This window comes from Thunnus thynnus, chromosome 22, assembly GCF_963924715.1.
Source record: "Thunnus thynnus chromosome 22, fThuThy2.1, whole genome shotgun sequence".
Lineage (NCBI taxonomy): Eukaryota > Metazoa > Chordata > Actinopteri > Scombriformes > Scombridae > Thunnus > Thunnus thynnus.
This window is the reverse complement of record NC_089538.1, coordinates 859,052-879,643: the sequence shown is the minus strand read 5'-3', so window position 1 is coordinate 879,643 and position 20,592 is coordinate 859,052. Positions and strand designations below refer to the sequence as shown.

At 39.6% G+C, this 20,592-nt stretch overlaps 1 protein-coding gene across 1 annotated transcript; it reads left to right on the top strand.

Annotated features, from left to right (window-relative positions):
* On the top strand, window positions 1-20,539 carry alox12 (arachidonate 12-lipoxygenase). The gene is made up of 15 exons (XM_067579047.1): window positions 1-298; window positions 5,457-5,603; window positions 6,726-6,927; window positions 8,688-8,769; window positions 8,857-8,979; window positions 9,345-9,451; window positions 10,907-11,079; window positions 12,648-12,791; window positions 13,199-13,402; window positions 14,432-14,518; window positions 14,678-14,847; window positions 17,397-17,518; window positions 18,143-18,243; window positions 18,460-18,630; window positions 19,590-20,539. The coding sequence occupies exons 2-15, from the start codon at window positions 5,457-5,459 to the stop codon at window positions 19,767-19,769; spliced, it is 2,013 nt and encodes a 670-aa protein (XP_067435148.1). The 5' UTR covers window positions 1-298; the 3' UTR covers window positions 19,770-20,539.
* Window positions 20,540-20,592: the final 53 nt, after the last annotated feature.

The window sequence follows — 20,592 nt, the reverse complement described above, 5'->3', positions numbered from 1 at the left end:
AGAAAGTCAGTTCAGCTGTGAAGTCAGAGAGAGGGAGTGTGTGTGAGAGACACTCCCGCTGAGCAAATTCAAACCACAGAGAAACAGAAGATTTTCATAGTTTCAAACAACTTTATGCTGTTGGGTGTACAGCAGAGGTCTGTGAGGATTCTTAACAGAGAGGAGGAGAGAAGATTAAAGACACGCAGAGAGAGGAAAAGGAGGGTCAAGTGTCAGAATACAAACTGTGCCAAAGGAAATCTGCAGGAGGAGAAAACGAGGAGCTGACACTCATCTCTGAACACAGCTCTGGACTAAGGTGAGTGTTTTTCTGTTGCTTCTTGGCTTCTGACATGCTAATAGGATCATTCATAGCTGACTCTTATTATTTAATCAGGATAAAGATAATAATCATATCTTGCTTCAATTGTGTGAAGATGTTTATCAACAAGACTAAGGTTCTGTTCACACCTGTCATAAAATGCGCATTGAGATCTGATCACTCAGACTGTATATGGCCACATGCTTTTAGCTGTGTGTATGCAAATATATATATGTCCTGGGCCACATTGAAGGACCACCTCCTCAACTGATGTCCTCTGCGTAAGTGAAAATGCACCAACGTCATCATATTAAAGTGCGAAACAAGAAGAAGAAGCCATAACAGAGAAGGGTCTATTTACAGTCTTGCAGACTTACCCTTTACCTATGCGACACACCCACTTTACTATACATGTTACGTGACACGCCCCCTGACCCCTAACCCTAACCATCCCCCTCATCATGCCTAAATCTAACCAAGTGGGTGTGTCATGTAGTAAAGTGGGTGTGTGGAAATGATATATGTGTTCATTTGCATATGGGGTGGGGAAGTGAGATCACAAGTGAGATCAAGTGGAAACCCACTTGTGACCACACCTAGCATTGTAATGCTAGGTGTGAACTAACGTAGGGAGACCAGGGACAGTTGTAACAGTTGTAACTACTTAGAGCTGTCCACTTGTGATCAGATCACCCAAGATGCATGTTAATGCCAGGTGTGAACAGGGCCTAAGTTCATCCAATAATTTTTGAGATATTTTAAAAAAAAGCTCACGATGGTGCTAGAGGAAAACTCAGTGGATTGCCAATGTCAGTAGCATTTATCCTCAGGGCACAATGCATATCTGTGTGCCAATCCATCCCGTAGGTCCTGAGACATTTCACAGGATAAATGAAAAGCTGCTGGTGGTGCTAGAGGAAAAAGTCAGAGGATCACCAAAGTCATTAGAATGTATCCTCTAGGGACATTGAATGTCTAGCAAATTTCATGTCAATCCATCTAATAGCTGTGAAGATATATCACTCTGGACCACAAATGTCAACCTCAGGGTGGTTCACCAAAGGATCACCAATGTCAATAGGAGTCATCCTCTGAGGAACGTGAATATAACTCATGTCTTTTGAGGTCAAAACAAATATTTTTCACACAAAGTTGAGATTTTGTGCCAGTATTCATTATCTTTCAATTTGAGCACTTCCATCGTTTCAAATAAACCTTCGAACTATTCAAGTATTCAATATATACTTTGTATTTTCATCTTTTTGACAATATATATGGCTGACTCAGTCATTTGGACTAGAGAGGATGTGCTGGGGCATCTGCTTACTCTCAACACTGCCTACTGACACTGCTATTGCACTGATTGCATCACTTTATTTGGTAAATCCATTGTTTGCTCAGTGCAGGAATAAGTTACTGTTTGGGGTGCCAAACAAACTAATTACATAAGTCTTCTGTTCATGTATTAAATGTGTATCATAATTGAAACTTGTTTGCATTGTTGTAATATTTAAATAAAAAGGAGATTGTGCAGAACAGATCATTTGAAAAAATACTGATCACTGAACCCTCTCCTTGCACCAACTGTGCCTTAACATCTTTTGATACACTAACAATTGAAAATGTAACTGAGACCATTACCAAAATGAGTAACTCCTCTGGTTCTGTTGATATCATTCCTACCCACTTCCTTCAAGAAACCCTTGTAATAACCTATTCATCAGTGGTGGATTTATCCAACTCCTCACTTTCATCTGACACATGGAAACTCTGGAACAGGAAAGCGATATCTACTACTTATGTGTGTCCTTGTTGGCAGGTATGATCTGATCCTCTGAAGTTACGAAAACCTGAGTTAAACCCAAAGATAGATGGATAACACACTAATCTCTCTTTGATTGAGGTCATAACGTCAGGCCCTATGTGTGGTGCGTACTTTATTGTTAGTTAGTTTTATGGCCAACAAAGTAGGGTACAACATTCTTGCTGGTGGTTTTGTGTAGCATTTATTTGACTGAAGAGACTCTGTGGGGTTCAGAAGTTACTTGTTGGTTCAACAAAGGACACAGATAAACTAATCACAGTAAATGTCCTCTGCAGTTGTTATGAATGGATATTTCCTCCACAACTCTTCTCTGAAACTTGATGTGATGTGATATATTGAAGTTTCAAATGGCTGTACGTAAATACATTTCCACATAATTATCTTGAATAAAGTAAAAATGTAAGCCTGTCAGGAGTTGTATGGTAGAAAAAAATATTGTTTATACACAATATTTATATTTTACAATATTTATATTATATTCAAGCCCTTGCCAAACGAATTCACACGATGCTGATTAAGCCTATCACGACCAAATACATCTCTCTGTGTTTCACAGGATACCACAATTTTTATCTGATGTTGGGTTTGACATTCCCACACTAGCTGGATGAATGCATACTGCACATGCTATATGGGATTCACTGGTTTTGGTAATTGAATTAATTGCATATTTTATAGGGAAGTTGCACCATCTAAATAAAATATCAATTGGCAGGGTTTACATTATTAGTGGCTAATGATGTGACCCCGTCTTGAAGACCTTGATTGTTTTAGTTTATATTACGCTAATATGGTGCATTTTCCTAAATAAAGTTGTTTTTAAATATCCACACATTTGCATAAATGTAACTAATGTACAGAAAAACACAGCCAAAAAAGCAAAGTGATGCAATAACATATTAGTGCGAGTACAATAATATGCCATATGATGCATGAAAATAAGTGAGTCATAGCTTGTTAGCCATCGTACAATTCCTTTCACTACTTTTATTCTGAAGGTCAGAGGTCCATATCACAAGTCTGCAAACTGCATCATGATCTTTTCATTAATAAGTAAGACAGTAACACATTTGAAATAAAGATATTTGACTTTGAAGAGCTATTACGTGAACACACGTCCTGCCACAAGTATAAGGGCAGTGATATCTGCTGTTGCAGACCTCTTATCTATTGTTTTCATAAGCTCATTTGCGTCTGTGTGGTTTACACATTTGGTATCTCTGAAATAATATTCAAATTATTACCAGGAAATTATACTCACATCAGCATGTTACTACCGGGCTGAATATCTGACAACTATAGTTTCTTTATGTTTGTAATACCTGGGTGATCAAATAGCTTATATGCAATGGCTTAGACTGTAAAAAAAAAGTTCATGGGATGTTTCTGACTATAAGTAGTATAAACTAAAAATATTTCCTGGAGAAATATGTACTAGGCTTCCTCAAAGGTATCAACATGTTCATCTTATCTCAATATTAACTCTGCACTTGTTGATGTTGCATGTGGTTGGTTGTTTGTTTCAGATGCTCATAGCTAGATTGGTAAACCCAGAGTTAACAAAGCCAGTTGATAACCAGCTTTGCAGGGTTAGGGTTAGGTAAAGCCATTTATCTAGGATGCTCAATGTTAGTGTGATAGTTGAACCTGTGATTCTGACACCATGTTCTTGAATCTGCTGCTATAACAGCCTCCAGTCTTTTGTTTCAGGCTTTTCAGCAGATGTTGGAATCTGGTTGCAGGGATTTGCTCCCATTCAGACACAAGAGCATAAGTGAAGTCCAACACGGATATTGGGTGATGAGGTCTGGCTGGTGTTGGATGGGGTTGAGGTCAGGGTTCTGTGCAGGCCAGTCAAGTTCTTCTACAGCAAACTGAGAAAAACATTTCTTTATGATATCGGCTTTGAGTGTGGAAGCAACAGGAAACCACCTCATTGTCTAAAATTTCATTGTATACAGTAGTATCAAAATTTCCTTATATTGGAAGTAAGGGGCCCACACCAGGAAGCCACAGACAATTATAGTTGGCACTCTGCATTCAGGTAGGGAGTGTTCTCCTGGTGTCCATCACACTGCTAGATAAGCGTGATTTATCACTTCAGAAAGTCCAGTGGCGCTGTGCTTTGTACCAGTCCAGCCAACTCTTGGCATTGTCATGGTGATACTAGGCTTGTGTGCTGCGTCACTGCCATGGAAACCTGCATCATTACGGCAAACAGTTCTTGTTTTGAATTTGCTCCCCTGAGTCAGTTTGGAACTGAAACAAAGGCAAGCGATGTTTAGACATTACATGCTACACAACTTGGCCGTCCTGTTCTGTGAGCATGTGGAGCCTTTGTAGCTGAGCTGTTAATGGATGTTTCCACTTCACAGTAGCAGACTTTATTGGAAAGATAGCATCCTAATGACATGTTGAAAGTCACTGAGCTCTTCAGTACAATCCAATCTACTGTATATGTCAGTCAAGACAATAGCTGTGCCCCAAGATTACACACTAATTCTAAGTAAGTGTTGAGTATGTAGTGTATTCACACTGGAATAGTGACTAAATTAAGTGTACTCAAAACAGTTGGTATGTTGACTATAAAGCCCTTGATTTTTGAGTGTGCTGTTGATATTGTCCCACAGTGCAATGCCCAAAGGAAATCGAGCTACTCACAGCTGGACAGTAAGCAGTAAATAACAATATCAATAACAATAGCAATAGCAATAATGATGCATTTTATTTATAGAGCACTTTTCAGGATACTCAAAGACACTTTACAGTTAAAATAGTAATAATGATAGCGGATGGTGGTAGAACATCTCCAAGAACACCTCATCTACTGAATTTTTGAAGAGACATTTTGCTGTGTTTGTTAGCTTTAACTAGCGGTGGCATTCCGTCGCAGTTTGCTTTTGCACAGTGCTCATATTGCATCATCTCCTGCTAATATGAAATTATGTATTATATTGATTTCTTGTATAATAACTGCAATTAAGAAATGGCAATAGAATTAGTATCAGTGTGTAGTATGGAACTGGGACTAAGCTAATGTATGGCTCCATGCTTGAGTTTACACACCTGTTAGCAATGGCCGTGGCTGAGGCAGCTAAGGATTGTCCACATACTTCTGGATATACAGTGTATGTTGAGTTCCCTTCATAATCCAAGGACCAGAGTATAACAGCCTGTAAAACATAGGCTTCTTTCAATGGTGATCTGATTGAGGTTCATCAGTGCTGATCAGTGAAAACAAGGCATCTGTAGGGACCTGCACGTACCTACAAGTTGTCAGTTGAACCCCCTGTTCATTAACATGCTGTGTGTGTGTATATATATCCTTAGATGGAAGTCTACACTGTAACAGTGGCAACTGGTACATCCGAGTATTCAGGCACCAACAACTACATCTTTGTGACCCTGGTGGGGGAGAGAGGGGAGAGTGAGCGTACCCTGCTGGACAACCCTGGGCTGGACTTCTGTCGAGGAGCAGTAAGTGTGTCGAAGGCAGAGACATATTTGACAAATAGATTTCAACTGCTTTTACAGTTTTTCTGGACAGATCTTTTGTTTGTCCACGTTGACAATGATGGACAAACAAAAGAGCACCGGTCTGAATGTAACAGTTAGAACCAGCAACACCCTGAAATTAGGTCAGACTCAACTGAAGGCAGATGCATTGTCTTTATCATCACAGCATTCAGTGATACGATTGCTAACTGCAAAAAACAAACTACGTACTCTGACAACAAATCTTGGACCTGACCTAAATTAAATATTCAAATTGCCATAGCAATTTGATGTCCAGTGGAGCATCCATTATTAATTAAATAAGTAAGTATCCCATCTGATTTGGTCATTCTAGCATTATGGGACAACTTCTATGTGAAGACCAGTGTAACGCCAGTATAGCTAGTATATGTATAGTGGAGCGGACACGATTTCAATGATAGATGCCCACAATTCACATTCCGACATTTAGCCGAACAGAATTAGAGTCCTTCTTTATGAAGGTCACTACTCCAGGAGTTGCTACCTCCAGTGAAGGAGTTCAAGTATCTGACGAAAGATTTGAGGCTAAGCGAAGGTAAGATGGAGCTGCAGTGTGCCAGATTGTTGTAGTGAAGAGTGTGCTAAGCCTAAAGGTGAAACTATTGATTTGCTGGTCAATCTATGTTCAACTCCTTGCCAATGGTCATGAACTCAACCGAAAGAATGAGATCTCAGATAAGCAGGGTGTCCAGTCTCCCACCTAGAAAGTGTGTGACTTGCCCAGTCGTCTGGAAAGAGTGAAACCACTGCTCCTTCATGTCAAAAGGAGCCAGCCAAAGTTCAGGCAACTGATAAGATGCCTCCTGTATGCCTCCCTTTAGAAGTTTTTCTGGGCTCATCTAGGAGGAGACTGGGGGATAAATAGTAGAGTCTGGATTGATGGTTGGAGAGGAGAGGAGGGCCAGAAGTTGTAAAGTTGTAAATCATACAGGGCACACAGAGACCTTTGAATGCTGTAGTGTTTGTCTATGTTTATATGTATTACTGCTGTTAATGCTTGCAATGATGATTTTTATCTTTGTCATTTCCTTCCTCCATCCCCCATCCCCCCGTTTCTATCAGGTGGATCAGTACAAGGTGAACAGCCCTTCTCCTTTAGGCTCCCTGCTACTGGTCAGACTGGAGAAACAGAAATACTGGGTGGAAGATAACTGGTTCTGCCGCTATGTCACTGTGGAACTTCCTGGTGGAGACAAAGTGCTGACTTTTCCATGTTACCGCTGGCTTATAGGAGACATAAAGCTGGAAATAAGAGAAGGAACAGGTAGGGAAGATTCTAGACATTTGGAATAAGCTGCTTATGGTCAGCTGTAAAGGTACACTCAAGGTTCTTTTGAGCAAGGCAGTCAACCCCAACTGATCCAGTACACTGCTCAGTGGCAGACTAGTTATCCTAAGCAGCTGCTCTTACACTGTGTCAAATGAAGGCATTGTGACATTCAAATTTCTCGACAGTGAAGCATCAGCCATCAGGTTCTGTTTTTTTTTGCTGGCACAAGGCTGAGCACATGCAAATCCTGTGGACTGATCATTCTTTCTGTGTTGTATTGTTTTGTCCACCTGTATCTTTTATGAAAGTACTGCAAACTGAGTGACAAAGTTTTGCAATGCTAACTTTTTAAATAATTATTTCTTTCTACAATATCTTCACATGACAACTACAGTACGGTTAAGGTAGGGGAAGATCATTATTATGAGTTAGGTAATAATGGTATAGATTTGATAATTCAAACACTTGGTATGAGAAAGGGTCAGGGTGAGGGGTTGGAGGGGACACATAGAAGACATTCCTCATGTGAGACTTGAATGTGCTACACACCCATCAATCTCCACACCCTTACTTTCTCTCCTTGTCTACTTAAAGACATATTACTTTCTGCATTGGCACTACATGTTGGCATCAGACATAAATCATGGCCTATGGAATCCACCAATATGAAGGTCATTTCTAGGTTACTGGGCTGAGATTTCGGGACTACTGAGCTTCATCATCACTGCCAATTTCCTGCTCTGTTACCCCATGTACACCTTGCATTAACATGCATCAGTATCTGGATATCCTATCTGGAGAAAGACGCCAATGCAAGCAGAACAATTTGTGGTCAGAATGTGATCTGAAAGTGATCTGACTCACACTGTGATCTGATCTCAGTCAGGTGTAAATGGAATCTGTACAGTATGACTGCATTCTTAAGCGGTCATATCTGCACAACAAGTCAAAAGGTCAACTGACTCTGCCTCCCACTGGCTTAAGCTGGCCAGCAAAAGCTACAAATAGTGGCAGTAGCAGGTCTTTCCTATCAAAAAGTGATTTAAAAGTGAATGATGTCCGCCAATGGCACTGCTTTCCTTAACCTGGGATGTGCCATGTTTGTTGACAAGTCTACCAACCTGACTAACCGATCTACATATTGAGATAAGATGACAATGTGGTCAGAATGGAGATAATGAGAACACTTATTAATACCAAATATAAATGCCAAGGCCTGTGGATCAGATGTCATTATCTAGATCAAACCAGAGAGGTCTGTATCTTCATGCACAAAGGCTGGAATGCTGGGATTGCTATGACTGCTTTCCATTTCCATTTCCATGAAATTTGTTAAAGATATTCAGGGTTCCGCTGATGTTTCATCAATGGCCAACATCAGAGAGCATCTAAGAGGAAGACTCATGTTATAACTTTATGACTTAAAAGTAAATAAAAGAAATCTGAAATACTTTAAATTTCAAATTAAAGACAGAGGCCAATTTTATACTAAGCAACTTCACATGAAAATAAAAGCAACTACTAACCAACTAATACTTGTCAAGGTGTTGTATTTTCCACACAGAGGCAAACATGACAAAAAGTTTAAACCCTAAAGTCAACACTAATTAGCGAGTAGATTCTCTACCCACACCTCTACCCCTCCTCTCTGAAGGACCCTCCAAAACCTTGGGGCTGTGGGCATGAGACCCTGTAGGTCTGTACTATTGCTAAAGATGGACTTTCCTGTCTCTCTCTCTGTCATGTCTCCTTAGCTAGGACACTGAGGGATGACTCCTTACCTCTGCTGTTGGCACACAGACAGACAGAGCTGCAGGACAGACAGAAGACTTACAGGTCGAATACACACACAATAAAAACACATAGACACAGCTTCACATTTGTATAGATATTTGTATGATATTGTTTGGGCGTGTCTGTCAGATGGGTGACGTGGGCTCCAGGGATTCCCAGATGCATCGATGCTAAAACAGAAGCAGATTTACCCCAAGATGTCCGCTTTGACAATGAGAAGAGGAGTGACTTTGAACATTCCCTACACTATGCGTAGGTGGTGTGCACACACACACACACACACACACACACACACACATACACACACATACACACACACACACACACACACACACACAGTCGTGTTTCCATCACTTCAGAAGACTTAAGAGACCTAGCCACTTAACCACTATTTGTCTAACCCTAACCCCAACCCTAACCATACCTTAACTTTAAACCAGGTCTTCACCCTAAAATTTAATATTTAACTTTATGGGGACTTGATTTTTGTCCCAAATAAAATGGTAAAACTGATGAAAGAACATTTTTTAAGGGGATGACAGTGGAGTTCATGTATGTAACTGTATAATCACACCTGTATAAACATAAATTACGCATGCAACCTTCCTTATCATCAGCTTGCTGGAGTTGTCACTGAAAAAGATGGCCATCAGGTTTGGGAAGTCCTGGAATGACCTGGATGATTTTAAACGGATCTTCTGGAAGCTGAGAAGTCCCATTGCTGGTGGGTAAATACATACACAGACACACATCCGCTCTGTCAGTCTGCAAGTTTTTCTGTGCTCTTTATCGCTTGTCACTGGTTGATTTGGTGACACCTGTGGTTTCATACTACAGCAAACACACGTTGAGCAGCTGCATTGTCAGAAATACAACAGAAGCACAACAACAGATTTTTGATTAACGTTGTCAAGGCTAACATCTGTGACAAATACATTCTGTTTTCTGTGGCTTGCTCACAAAAAAAGTCACACCATGTTTTACCAGTTGAATGTGAAGCAGCAACAGTAGGATTAGCACTAAACTGATACAGTTCTGATACGGCTGTAGGAGAGTGAACAGTAAACAGCAAGGTTGATATTAGTGAGCTCAAATAACAAACCCCAAGATTACATGCTGCATCATTTCCTACCAATCCCTCATGTGTGAGTGCAGTTTCAATCCAGAGTGAGAATGGTGGACCCTGCTACTAACTATCAAAAATAACACATAAAGAGGTAATTGCAAAATATATATACATTTAATGGTTATTGCTGAAAAATAGTATCAAAATGAGGTCTGATTTCATGAAAATATTAAGGATTAAAACTTTAAAGCCTCGATGAGTACATTTTTTTAATGAGATTATAGCATTTTCACATTAAATTATTCTGATGGCATTTAGTTTTTATTAATAGACAAATGAGAAAATCCTAATGAGAACTGGTGCAGAACTTCTCTCTCAACCTATCTTTTTTCATTTGTCCTACAACCACTTCTGTCACTTTTCATGTAAACAACACATGCAACAACATGAGGAGAGACTGTGTGAAAGTGTGCACCATTATCCTCACTTTTGCCTTTAGATGTGGTCGGATGAATTGTCATACAGCCTAGTTCATTTGCAGCACACTGAGGCCTTTAGACCTTTGCGACACCAAAACCCAGAGTTAGCTGTCTAAACCACTAAATATATTTTCTTGTGTGTTTTTGGCAAACCAATCACACCTTTTGAGTCTGCAGGATTCTTTACATTGACAGAACAAGGGGCCAAGTTAACAGTTAATTTACTATTTAATCCCTGTACTTCCTCTGTGAGGTGGTTGAGCAGCTAAAAACATTTGGCCAAAGCAGACGGGAACAGTGTTGGTTGAAAGCCATCGCTACAATCAAAGACAGAGCTACACCTGCCCTACTTCCTGGGCTAGCTTCTGTTCCAAAAGCCTCTATTACACAATGAGTTTTCCCAAAGAGGGTATCTATGACCAGGCTGTCTTGAGATGTAATATGAGTCTAAGACATAGAGCTTGTATCAAATCCCCATGGGAGGTGCTGTTGTTCAGTGCTAACAAAATAACTATTATCTTTGTAACAGGCTGCCTTAACATTACTGGCATGTACAGTCTAAACACATTTCTCTTAAAGACAGAAGCCACTAGTGTTGATTACTCACCGAGTATGACATATGTGTTTGACTCAGAGTACTGTATGGAGCATTGGAAAGAGGACTGGTTCTTTGGATACCAGTGTCTGAATGGCTCCAACCCAAGAATGATCCAGAGGTGCAAGACGCTGCCAGGAAACTTCCCTGTCACACCAGACATGGTGCAGAGCTCCCTGCCTCCCAGGACCAACCTGAACAAAGAGCTAAAGGTGGAGAAATACTCTACATCTGTCTGTATACTCTGTGCAGGCTTTGATGGGACACCACAAATGTATCAGTTCATGGAGATCAACTTCTGAATTGTCTGTGTGATTTCTGTTTGGAAAGTGTTCATTCATCTTATACTCTCCTCCTTCCAGCAGTAGAAAGTAACTAAGTGCATTTACTCAAGTACTGTACTTTAGTGCAATCTTGAGGTACTTGTACTTTACTTGAGCATTTCCATTTGATGCTACTTTATACTTCCAGTCCACTACATTTCAAAGGGAAATATTGCACTTTCTACTCCACTACATTTATTTGACAGCTTTAATTACTTTTTCAGATGAAGATTTGACACAATGGATAATATAACAAGCTTTTAAAATACAACACATTGTTAAAGATGAAACCAGTGGTTTCCAACCTTTTTGGCTTTTGATGTCTTACAAAAAGCAGTGTGTAGTCGGGGTCACATTTCACATGTCTATGAGTTGTTAACAGCTCCACCAAATAGTGATTTTCCCTCTAAACTTCTCACATGCTTTCATTTCAATAAATGTTCAAAGGATCCAATATTTCAGCAAAAATCAAAGATTAGAGAAAAAGTCAAAAAACTGAAAACAGATTTGTGTATCAGAACTTTGTTTTTTCTTCTTTCCTCTCCCATTAATCATCTCACGACCCCTCAGATTTATCTGCTGACACTTTGGAGGGGCCCGACCCCTAGGTTGGGAACCACTGAACTAAACTAGCTAACTGTATATAAAGTAGTTGAAACTAGCTCCACCTCCAGCAGCTACAACAGTAACATGCTGCTCTAACACTGATGCTTCAGTATTAATAATCTAATGATGTCATATATAATAATATATCAGTCAGAGGGACCAAACCATTTTTATTTTAAGGTCCAAAGCACACCGCTGCCCAATGGTGTGCATATGTACAACGCCCACACCAGTGGTTAGGCACATGTCACTTTGCTCCTCTGTCCTATTTCCAGCGTTGCCGCCCCTGGAGAAACACATTTTTTTCCAAGCTGTTTTGCACGTCAATACAATGTTTGCCCAACTATAGACGTTAGTTTGTTGCTTGCTTTTCACTGTAGTTTCAACTATTTCACTTGTGCTTCTATACAAGGCAAAAATGTATTGGTGGCTGATCAGCTGCTTTCAAAACATGATTTCAAGGCTCAGAATAGTATTATTTTTCAAGTTATTAATCAAAAATGGACAACCACAATAGGCGACTCACTCATGGCATTTTGTTGTCCCACTTTGTACTCATAGAACTGGAGTTACATCCAGGTAACTACTATCACTTGATGAGCGACATATGATGCGCTGAAGTGCGGCAGTGTGTTTTCAGCTTAATACTTTACTACATCTTGCTGCTAATACTTATGTAGGCTACTTCTATACATATGGGATTTTTCATGCAGGACTTGTACTTGTAATGGGATATTTTTACATTGCTGGATTGGTACCTTTACTGAGGTAAAGGATCTGAGTAATTCTTCCATCACTGTTTCCTTCACTGTCCTCACTTCTTCTCATTGATCGATTCCTCTCCCATCCAGGCAGGGAACATCTTCTTGTTGGACTATGCCATCGTTGATGGGATTCCCACCAACACAATCAGGGGAAAACCTCAGTACATCGCTGCTCCCCTGTGTCTGCTTTACCAACATCCAGACCAAGGACTCATACCTATTGCGATACAGGTAGATGTAAACACAGAAACTGTAATGAAAATCTGAGACTATTGCTTGACAACTTTTTATGAAAGTTTGACCATACAGAAGGAAAATCCATTTTATGAACATCTGAAAAGTCTGTCTGGCTGAACTAACTAGCAGGTTTGCTTCCGTAAATGAAAACCTGAGAATACTGAATGAAAATCTGAGAACATTTTATTAATGTCTGAAAATACTTAATGGATATTGAGAATACAAAATGAACGTCAGAATGGCTGCATAGATGATGGTTTTTTTTTTTAAAATGACACACTCCCCTGGGTTGCAGATAGTGGAAGAACAGAGAAAACAAAACTGGTGACTGATATCTGAGCTTCATATGGTCTGGGAGGTTCTAGATATGGACAGTAATAGTTTCCCCTCCTCATCTCCAGCTTGGACAGACTCCAGGCCTGGACACGCCCATGTTCCTGCCCAGAGACCCACCCCTGGCCTGGGTAATGGCTAAGTTGTGGGTACGTCACTCTGAGTTCCAGGTGTTCCAGGTGCTGTCTCACCTGCTCAGGACTCACCTGGTCATAGAGGTGTTTTGTGTGGCGACTCTTAGACAGCTGCCTGCTGTACACCCTATATATAAGGTAAACATACACACACACACAATATTATTCATAACTGTATTTTTCTGTTGGAAAATTTCATCCATGATGTCTGTGGGGACAAAGTTGAGCAGAGTTATTGTAAGTTTATATTTGTGTGAAAGAGAACCAGATCTGTACTTATTTACAATCTTATATTAATCATGTCTTTATTTCTACTTCTCCTACTACTACTGCTTAATGCAAACTCAACACTCCCTCCATGTTGACTTGTTGTCTTGACAAACTGTATAATGTACATTTCCCCAGCACCTGTTCCATTGGTACAGCAACAGACTCATGTTGCACTCACCACTCTGCGCTCTCACTTTCTCTTTTCAACACATACTATTTTTCATTCACTCTTTATTTTAAGTCCCTTCCACTTTGCAGTTTTTTGCTTTTTTGTTGAGCTACAATCAGTCTAACACTTCCTGTTAAGATGTTTCAATTAAAAGACTTCCACCTTCTCAAAGGATACACAGTATTCCTTGACTGTGGCTTTATGTGCAGAAGTGTTGAGTTGACATTGGAACATTTTCTAATCTGGCGCCTCTATCAGCAGTAATCAGCAAGACAACATCATGTGTATGTGCTTTTCAAAACCTGTTACACATCATTGTTAAAAACATTGATGTTTTATGATGTGACAACGCTGTGGTTAAGGTTTAGTTGGGTTTAGGCACAAAAACCACTTGGTTAGGTTTAGGGAAAAAAACATGGTTAGGGTTAGGGTTAGGGTTAAGTGGACAATCATAGTTACAGTTTTTAAAATACTGTCCCGACTTGCAGTTGGAAACAGCAAACAAACAGCGGTCTCTTGTGGCAAAGTCCACTGTTGGATTAATGCCTCCATCCACCTATCCTCCTCTGAATCAAGAGTAGTGCTATGATTTGAGACTCTACTTGACTATTTGCATACTGGCTTTTATTTGAGAATTTGTGCTAATTTGGTTTAATGTTACTTTATCAAGCTGTAGCCAACACAGACATGTTGTACCCTGAATCATTTTGTGTGTCTCCCTGCTGCAGCTCCTGGCTCCTCATCTGCGCTACACCCTAGAGATCAACTGTAGGGGGCGCACTCAGCTCATCTCAGCTAATGGCATCTTCAAACGGGTTTGTCAGGCTTTTCAAATTAATGTGGGCTTGATGTACTTTGCCAGAAACTGTTATAGTGACCAGGCTCTCCATTTTGCCTCTCTCTCTGAAAAGAAATGAAAAACAAGTTCTGTTGATGGGTGCGATGTTAATGGTGATGGTCATGTTTGTGTGTAGGTTGTGTCTACAGGCGGTGATGGTCTGTTGATTCTGGCTCAGAGGGAGTACAAGGAGCTGACCTACCGCTCCCTCCACCCCTGCCACGACTTCACTGACAGAGGAGTTTCCCACCTCCCAAACTATTTTTACAAGGAACATGGCCTGATGCTGTGGGACGCCATACACAGGTTGCTCATTCTAGCATGGTGCTGGGTGTGCTTTATTCTGAAAAAGACCAAAGGATTTAGGAGATTTAAAGTCACAGTGAAACAGAAATGAATGTCAGTAATGTGATAAATTTCTCAGTGAAATGGAATATGTAGGTGGGGTATAACTGCTAGAGGGATTTAAAACTTCAATTTAGAGTATTAAATTGTATGAAATAGTTTTCAGTGTGCAAACCAATATCTAGCAGATCTGGATATGTCTTTAGGGGACTAGTGAGCTAGTAAGGGTTTATGTAATGCCTCTGAAAAAGTGAATACAGAACACAGATAACGGTTTCTGTTTCTATTCACCAATAATTTGTTTGAAAGATTGAGAGAGGTCATATTCATTCCATAAATATACAGTAGCTTGGACATGAATTTCCATACTCAGTGAAAATGGCATATTATCAGTGAGAAGAGAATTGTGGCATATAAGTGCCATTTTAAGATTTAGTCGAGTGTTTTCCAACCTTTCACCAGATGGAGAGAAGAAGGGAAAATTGGTTCTGGACATAATTTGGCTATTTTCATAGAAATGAGAGTAAAGTACATTTTGTCATCAATGAGGGTTACCTAAATTTCTCTTCAACTGACCGCCAGGATACAACCACACCTGATTACACTACATCGTTTTATACAGGGCTCCTTACCTTTCCATGTAACATTTTAAAATGTGTTATACTGCGGTAACTGATAATGGAGAAAGGGTTATCAGTGAGGAATAAAAAGACGTCCAAAGTCCAAAGTGTGTGTGTCCAAAGTCAGGTGGCCAAAAGAACAGTGAAACATGTTTTTCTTGTTGTAATCATTCCTCCTGTTCATACTGACCATTAGAAGATTCCTTCATAATGCAATTACAATGTAAGTGATGGTGGACAAAATCCACAGTCCTCCTTCTGTGCAAAAATATATTTAAGAGTTTATCTGAAGCTAATATGAAGCTGATCATTGATTTTGTATTCAAGATAATGTGATTGAATTTAATTTGTACATTATTTTCTTTCAATTGTAGAAAATGAAACCACTCACCACCTTACTCTGACTGAAGTAGAGGAGAATAAATGCTTTGAAATGGAACCTGCTGACGGCTTTTCCTGTGTTCATATCCATTAAGTCAAGTCCAGTGTATTCCTACAGTTACCATCTTTTTAGTGCCAAAGTCCCTCTTTTTGTCACTATATTTCCACCACAGCTCAACAGGGAAATACTGTCTAAGGAAACACAAAGGGAGGGAATTTGATGCTAAAAAGACTGTAAATGTGGCAGATATCCACTTGATATGACTAACTCAGTCTGCTGAAGCCTCATATAAGCTTCAGATAAACTTTTAAATGCAAATTACTCTGTGGACACTGTGGATTTTGGCCCCCATGAAAGCACATGAGAAGGGGCTCTCTTAATAGCCAGTATGAATGGATGGAATGATTACCCCTTTGAATGTTCATATGTGCCACTGACTGTTGTTTTAAGACACAATTGAACCTATCCTTTAAGAGGTACAGAGCTCCCTGAAATCCTGAGAGATAATCTATGTTTTTTGTGCATGTTGTAATCTTTTAGAACGGGTATGTAGGTATGCAGGTTTGACAAATGGTCAAAATCTGAGACAACTGGTTATAGACAGGTATGCCTTGAAAATGTTTGAATGCTGTAGAATATGTTGGTTATACCCAGATACTTTAATGAAGGAAGAGCAATCTCAGCAGTCAGTCATATTTAAAAGCCACAAAGACTCCAGGCAATTTTACAACTGGATAAAAAGAAAACTGTTGTGTGTGCATAAAGAGATATTTAGTTTGAGGTGTTGGTGAAGGTGATGGGATGCACAGATTTAGTTCAGTTTATACAGCAAACAAAAGTGTTAAACAGAGGCAGCCCTGATGGGTGCCTGGAAATGTGGAAAAGTGACTGTAATGAAGACTGTGAACACATTGGAAAAAATAACTTTTATCATATTAATAACATTTGTACCTGGCCAAATTGCTTTAGAAGTGATAATGGTCAGTGCCCAGTCTTTATTTGGCTTAGGTAGCTGTGTATTAATATCTGAATGTATATTAACCTTTATCTGAAAAACATACAATCATAAGCTTTCCCAGTAGGTCCCCAAATGTAGCCATGTACCCTGATTCCACTTTTGTAATATAATTGGTGCATTTAGAGCCTTCACCTCCTCATCTGAGAGGGTTGGAGGATTGAGATTTTGAACTGTTTACATCAAGTTCTATCAAAAGAGATTTCAGGATAAAAAGAGTATGATAAGATCTAGTAAAGATCAGTAAAACGCGTTGAGCGATGTCAGCCTCATTACAATGTGCTTTGGTCTGCATGCTCTTCTGCATTTCAGTATGTTGGGCTAAGCCAAAGTCACCAAATTCTGAAATGTTTGCATTGTACACAATAGGTTAATTTAAGGCTCAGAGTTAATTTATGGCTATTGGTTTGAGGGAATGTATTCTGTAATTTTAGGGCACCATTAAGGACAAGATGACTTTGAGTAATAACTCTAACTGTGACTCTTCCTTCAGTTTTGTCTCAGATATGGTTGGATTGTTCTACCAGTCAGACCATGATGTGCAGGAAGACCTGGAGCTCCAAGCCTGGATCAGAGACATAACACAAGAAGGCTTCACAGAGCTCCCCAACTTTGGTCAGTTTCAACTGCAACACCCAACAGAGAGTGGACTAGTCCAAGTGGACTTATAATCATCCTTTAAAAAAAGGAATAGTTTATATTTGGGGAAATATTTTTATTTGCTTTCTTTTCTGGAAGTGAGTGTGTTCTCCAGAGCTGGAGTCAGGATGTGGTTAGCTTATTAGCATAAAGACTGGAAGCAGGGAGAAAAGGCTAGCTTGGTTCTGTCCAAAGTCCAAAAAGTACACCTTCAGACACCTTTAAAGTTCACTACTCCACATTTCCTATCATGTTTGTTTAATCTATACACAAACAAAAATGAATTCTGTTTATAGGAGTGAAAGCAATCGCACACTTCATTCACCATCACACAGCCTGCAGCATTTCTCACAATAATAAAACAATAATATAATAAACCAGGGCAAACAAAGAATGGTTCTAACCCCATCTGGGTTTGAACCCTAACTATTTGTGTTTGTAGGGGAGTTATGAGTTGGAACTAGCAGGAACCGCCTCCAGTCTTTATGCTAAACTAAGCTAACCACATCATTAGTGACAACCTGAAACCACTCACACACACATTACTGTCAGCAGAAGAGATGATTTACCGCTTGTGTGTGTCTTACACTCATATTTCAGGTCTGTCCAGTAAGCTCAGCACCAGAGAGGAACTCAACACTCTGCTGGCCATCGCCATTTTCACCAGTACAGCCCAGCATGCTGCTACTAACAACGGACAGGTGTGTAACACTCACACACTGCGAATTATGGTTGCAGACATGCTGAAAGCTCCCACCTCAGTGTTGACGGTTTGAAACTCAACTGTCCACTCTTCTTACTTTCAGAACATCATGAATTAACTAGAATTTTTTAAAATTTAGGATGGAATTGGCTCATCATGAACATTCAGCACCCACCACAGGGCGTTAACCCGTTCTTTCCATGTTATTGTTTAGTTTGACTGGTGTGCCTGGGTACCCAACACACCTTGCACTATGAGACACCCCCCACCAACAGACAAGGATTCCATTACGATGGAGATGATCATGGCCACTCTTCCTGATGTCAGCCAGTCCTGCGTGCAGATGGCGATCACATGGCATCTGGGACGTGCACAACCAGATGCAGTAAGTCCATCTCTGTTTGCTTTGTAAAGCTGAGGACTCCAAAATCTGACTTTAATAAGCTGATATCACTGATAATTTACCAAATTATTGTATTTTTTAATTATTTTTTTTTTACCCCCTGTGATTTTTTATTCAAGCAGATAGTTTTGGCTTTATTGTTTCCAGGTTTTCAGATATGTGTCTCATTCTGCATCCACAAAATGCAATTCAATTTTTATTTATATTGCGCCAAATTATAACAGAAGTTATCTCAGGGCACTTTTCACAGAGAGCAGGCTTAGACTGTACTCCACAAAACAATGGAGGTGAATGGACTTTCATTTGTGGTGCTCACTGTATAGAAAAACGATGAAAAAGAAAATCAGCGATGTGTCTTTCCAAGGTCCCTATAAATTTTAATAATCCACAGAACAGTCTGTTTTCATACATACTATCCTTCAGTATAAAGAAGTCCCTATGACAAATGTGAGGTCTGCATGTTATCAGTAAAATAAGTACAGACACAGAGCACAGATATAAATATTGAAGTGCACTGTGGTTGTATAAACATGCAAGTGACAATATGAACATGTTAAGAAGAAAATATGAATGAGATGAATGGCTGAGAGTGTGACTCATGGATTAACCCAGCTGGGCCCTTGAGCAAAAATGACGTGCAAAAATATGAGGGTATAAAAGTACATCTAGTGTTTGACTAGGGTCCTATCTACACTCACCAAGCACTTTATTAGGAACACCTAAGCAATCCACTTCAACAGCTCTGCCATAAATTCCACTTTAATGAAGCTTATACATTTTGTGTTTTTTGTTAACATTACCAGAAAGGTGATTATTCTACTTTATGTTCATTATTAGAGTGGATTATATTGAAAAGTGTTCTCCATTAACGTACATGATGTCACACACATCACATGTTACATTAGTTTTGTTTTACTGGCTTCATGTTTTCCTCTGCCTAGATTCCTTTAGGCCAATACACAGAGGAGTACTTCACTGAAGGGCAGGCCCAGGAGGTGATTGACAGGTTCAGAAAGGAGCTGAAGGAGATCGAGGGCCACATCCTGAGTCAGAATGAAGGACTGGAGCTTCAGTACCTTTTCTTGCTGCCCAGCCGCATAGAAAACAGCATCACTATATAGAAATACTAACAGACTGTCCAGTACAAGCTTCACTTTTTGTTTTGTTTGTACATTAAATTATTTTTTGTTTTTCAGGAAATGGCTCGTAAATCTATTTTAATGGAGCGTCATCAAAATATACTTCATTGCATGGACAGACGATCATATATTACATTTTTTGTTCTGTATAATTACATCTGCAACTGGATGAGTGAAACTTTCAGTTTTCTTTGTGAAATTCCAGCTGACACAATATCCACACATAAAGTTCCTAACAGGCATGTCACTGGTGACCAGTTTAATGCATTGTGGATATGTGGACCTGCTTTGACAATCCTGTCTTTAACATTCCTCCTGCTGTAAAAAGTAACCATTAGTTTTGTTATTAACATTTTCCAGTTGTGGATCTCATTGCAGATTGTGCCAAATCTCTCCATCCTCTTCAGTTTGTTGTTTTCATGTAGTCTCACAAATCCTCTTCAGCCTTTTAAACTGACTGAGAGGTAAGAGTTTTTAAAGAAGGTGGATGGAAACTGATTGCAATTTTAACAGCTTTGATGTCAAGGTCATTTTCTTTGATTTTGATTTAATTATTGTTCTTCTTACTTTATTTTACCATGTATTATAATTTCAACATTTTCCAGAGCTATCAGGAGGGAGCCTGTCCACTTTGGGATGGGTAATGGGCATGAAATACTGTGGAAAATTTTTCTGGTTTGGTGAATTAAGGCTTCCTCTGCTATGTCATTCATATTAACACGGATCATAACCTCTATTAGAGACTGTAAAGAGGACCTCAAAACTGCATCTATGAGTGAATGTTTTAAAGAAAGAAAGAAATATG

Coding starts and splice junctions, on each gene's coding strand:
- alox12 (XM_067579047.1), top strand. CDS start 5,457: ATGGAAGTCTACACTGTAACAGTGGCAACTGGTACATCCGAGTATTCA. Junction 5,604..6,725: donor TGGACTTCTGTCGAGGAGCA/GTAAGTGTGTCG, acceptor CGTTTCTATCAG/GTGGATCAGTACAAGGTGAA. Junction 8,980..9,344: donor GAACATTCCCTACACTATGC/GTAGGTGGTGTG, acceptor CCTTATCATCAG/CTTGCTGGAGTTGTCACTGA.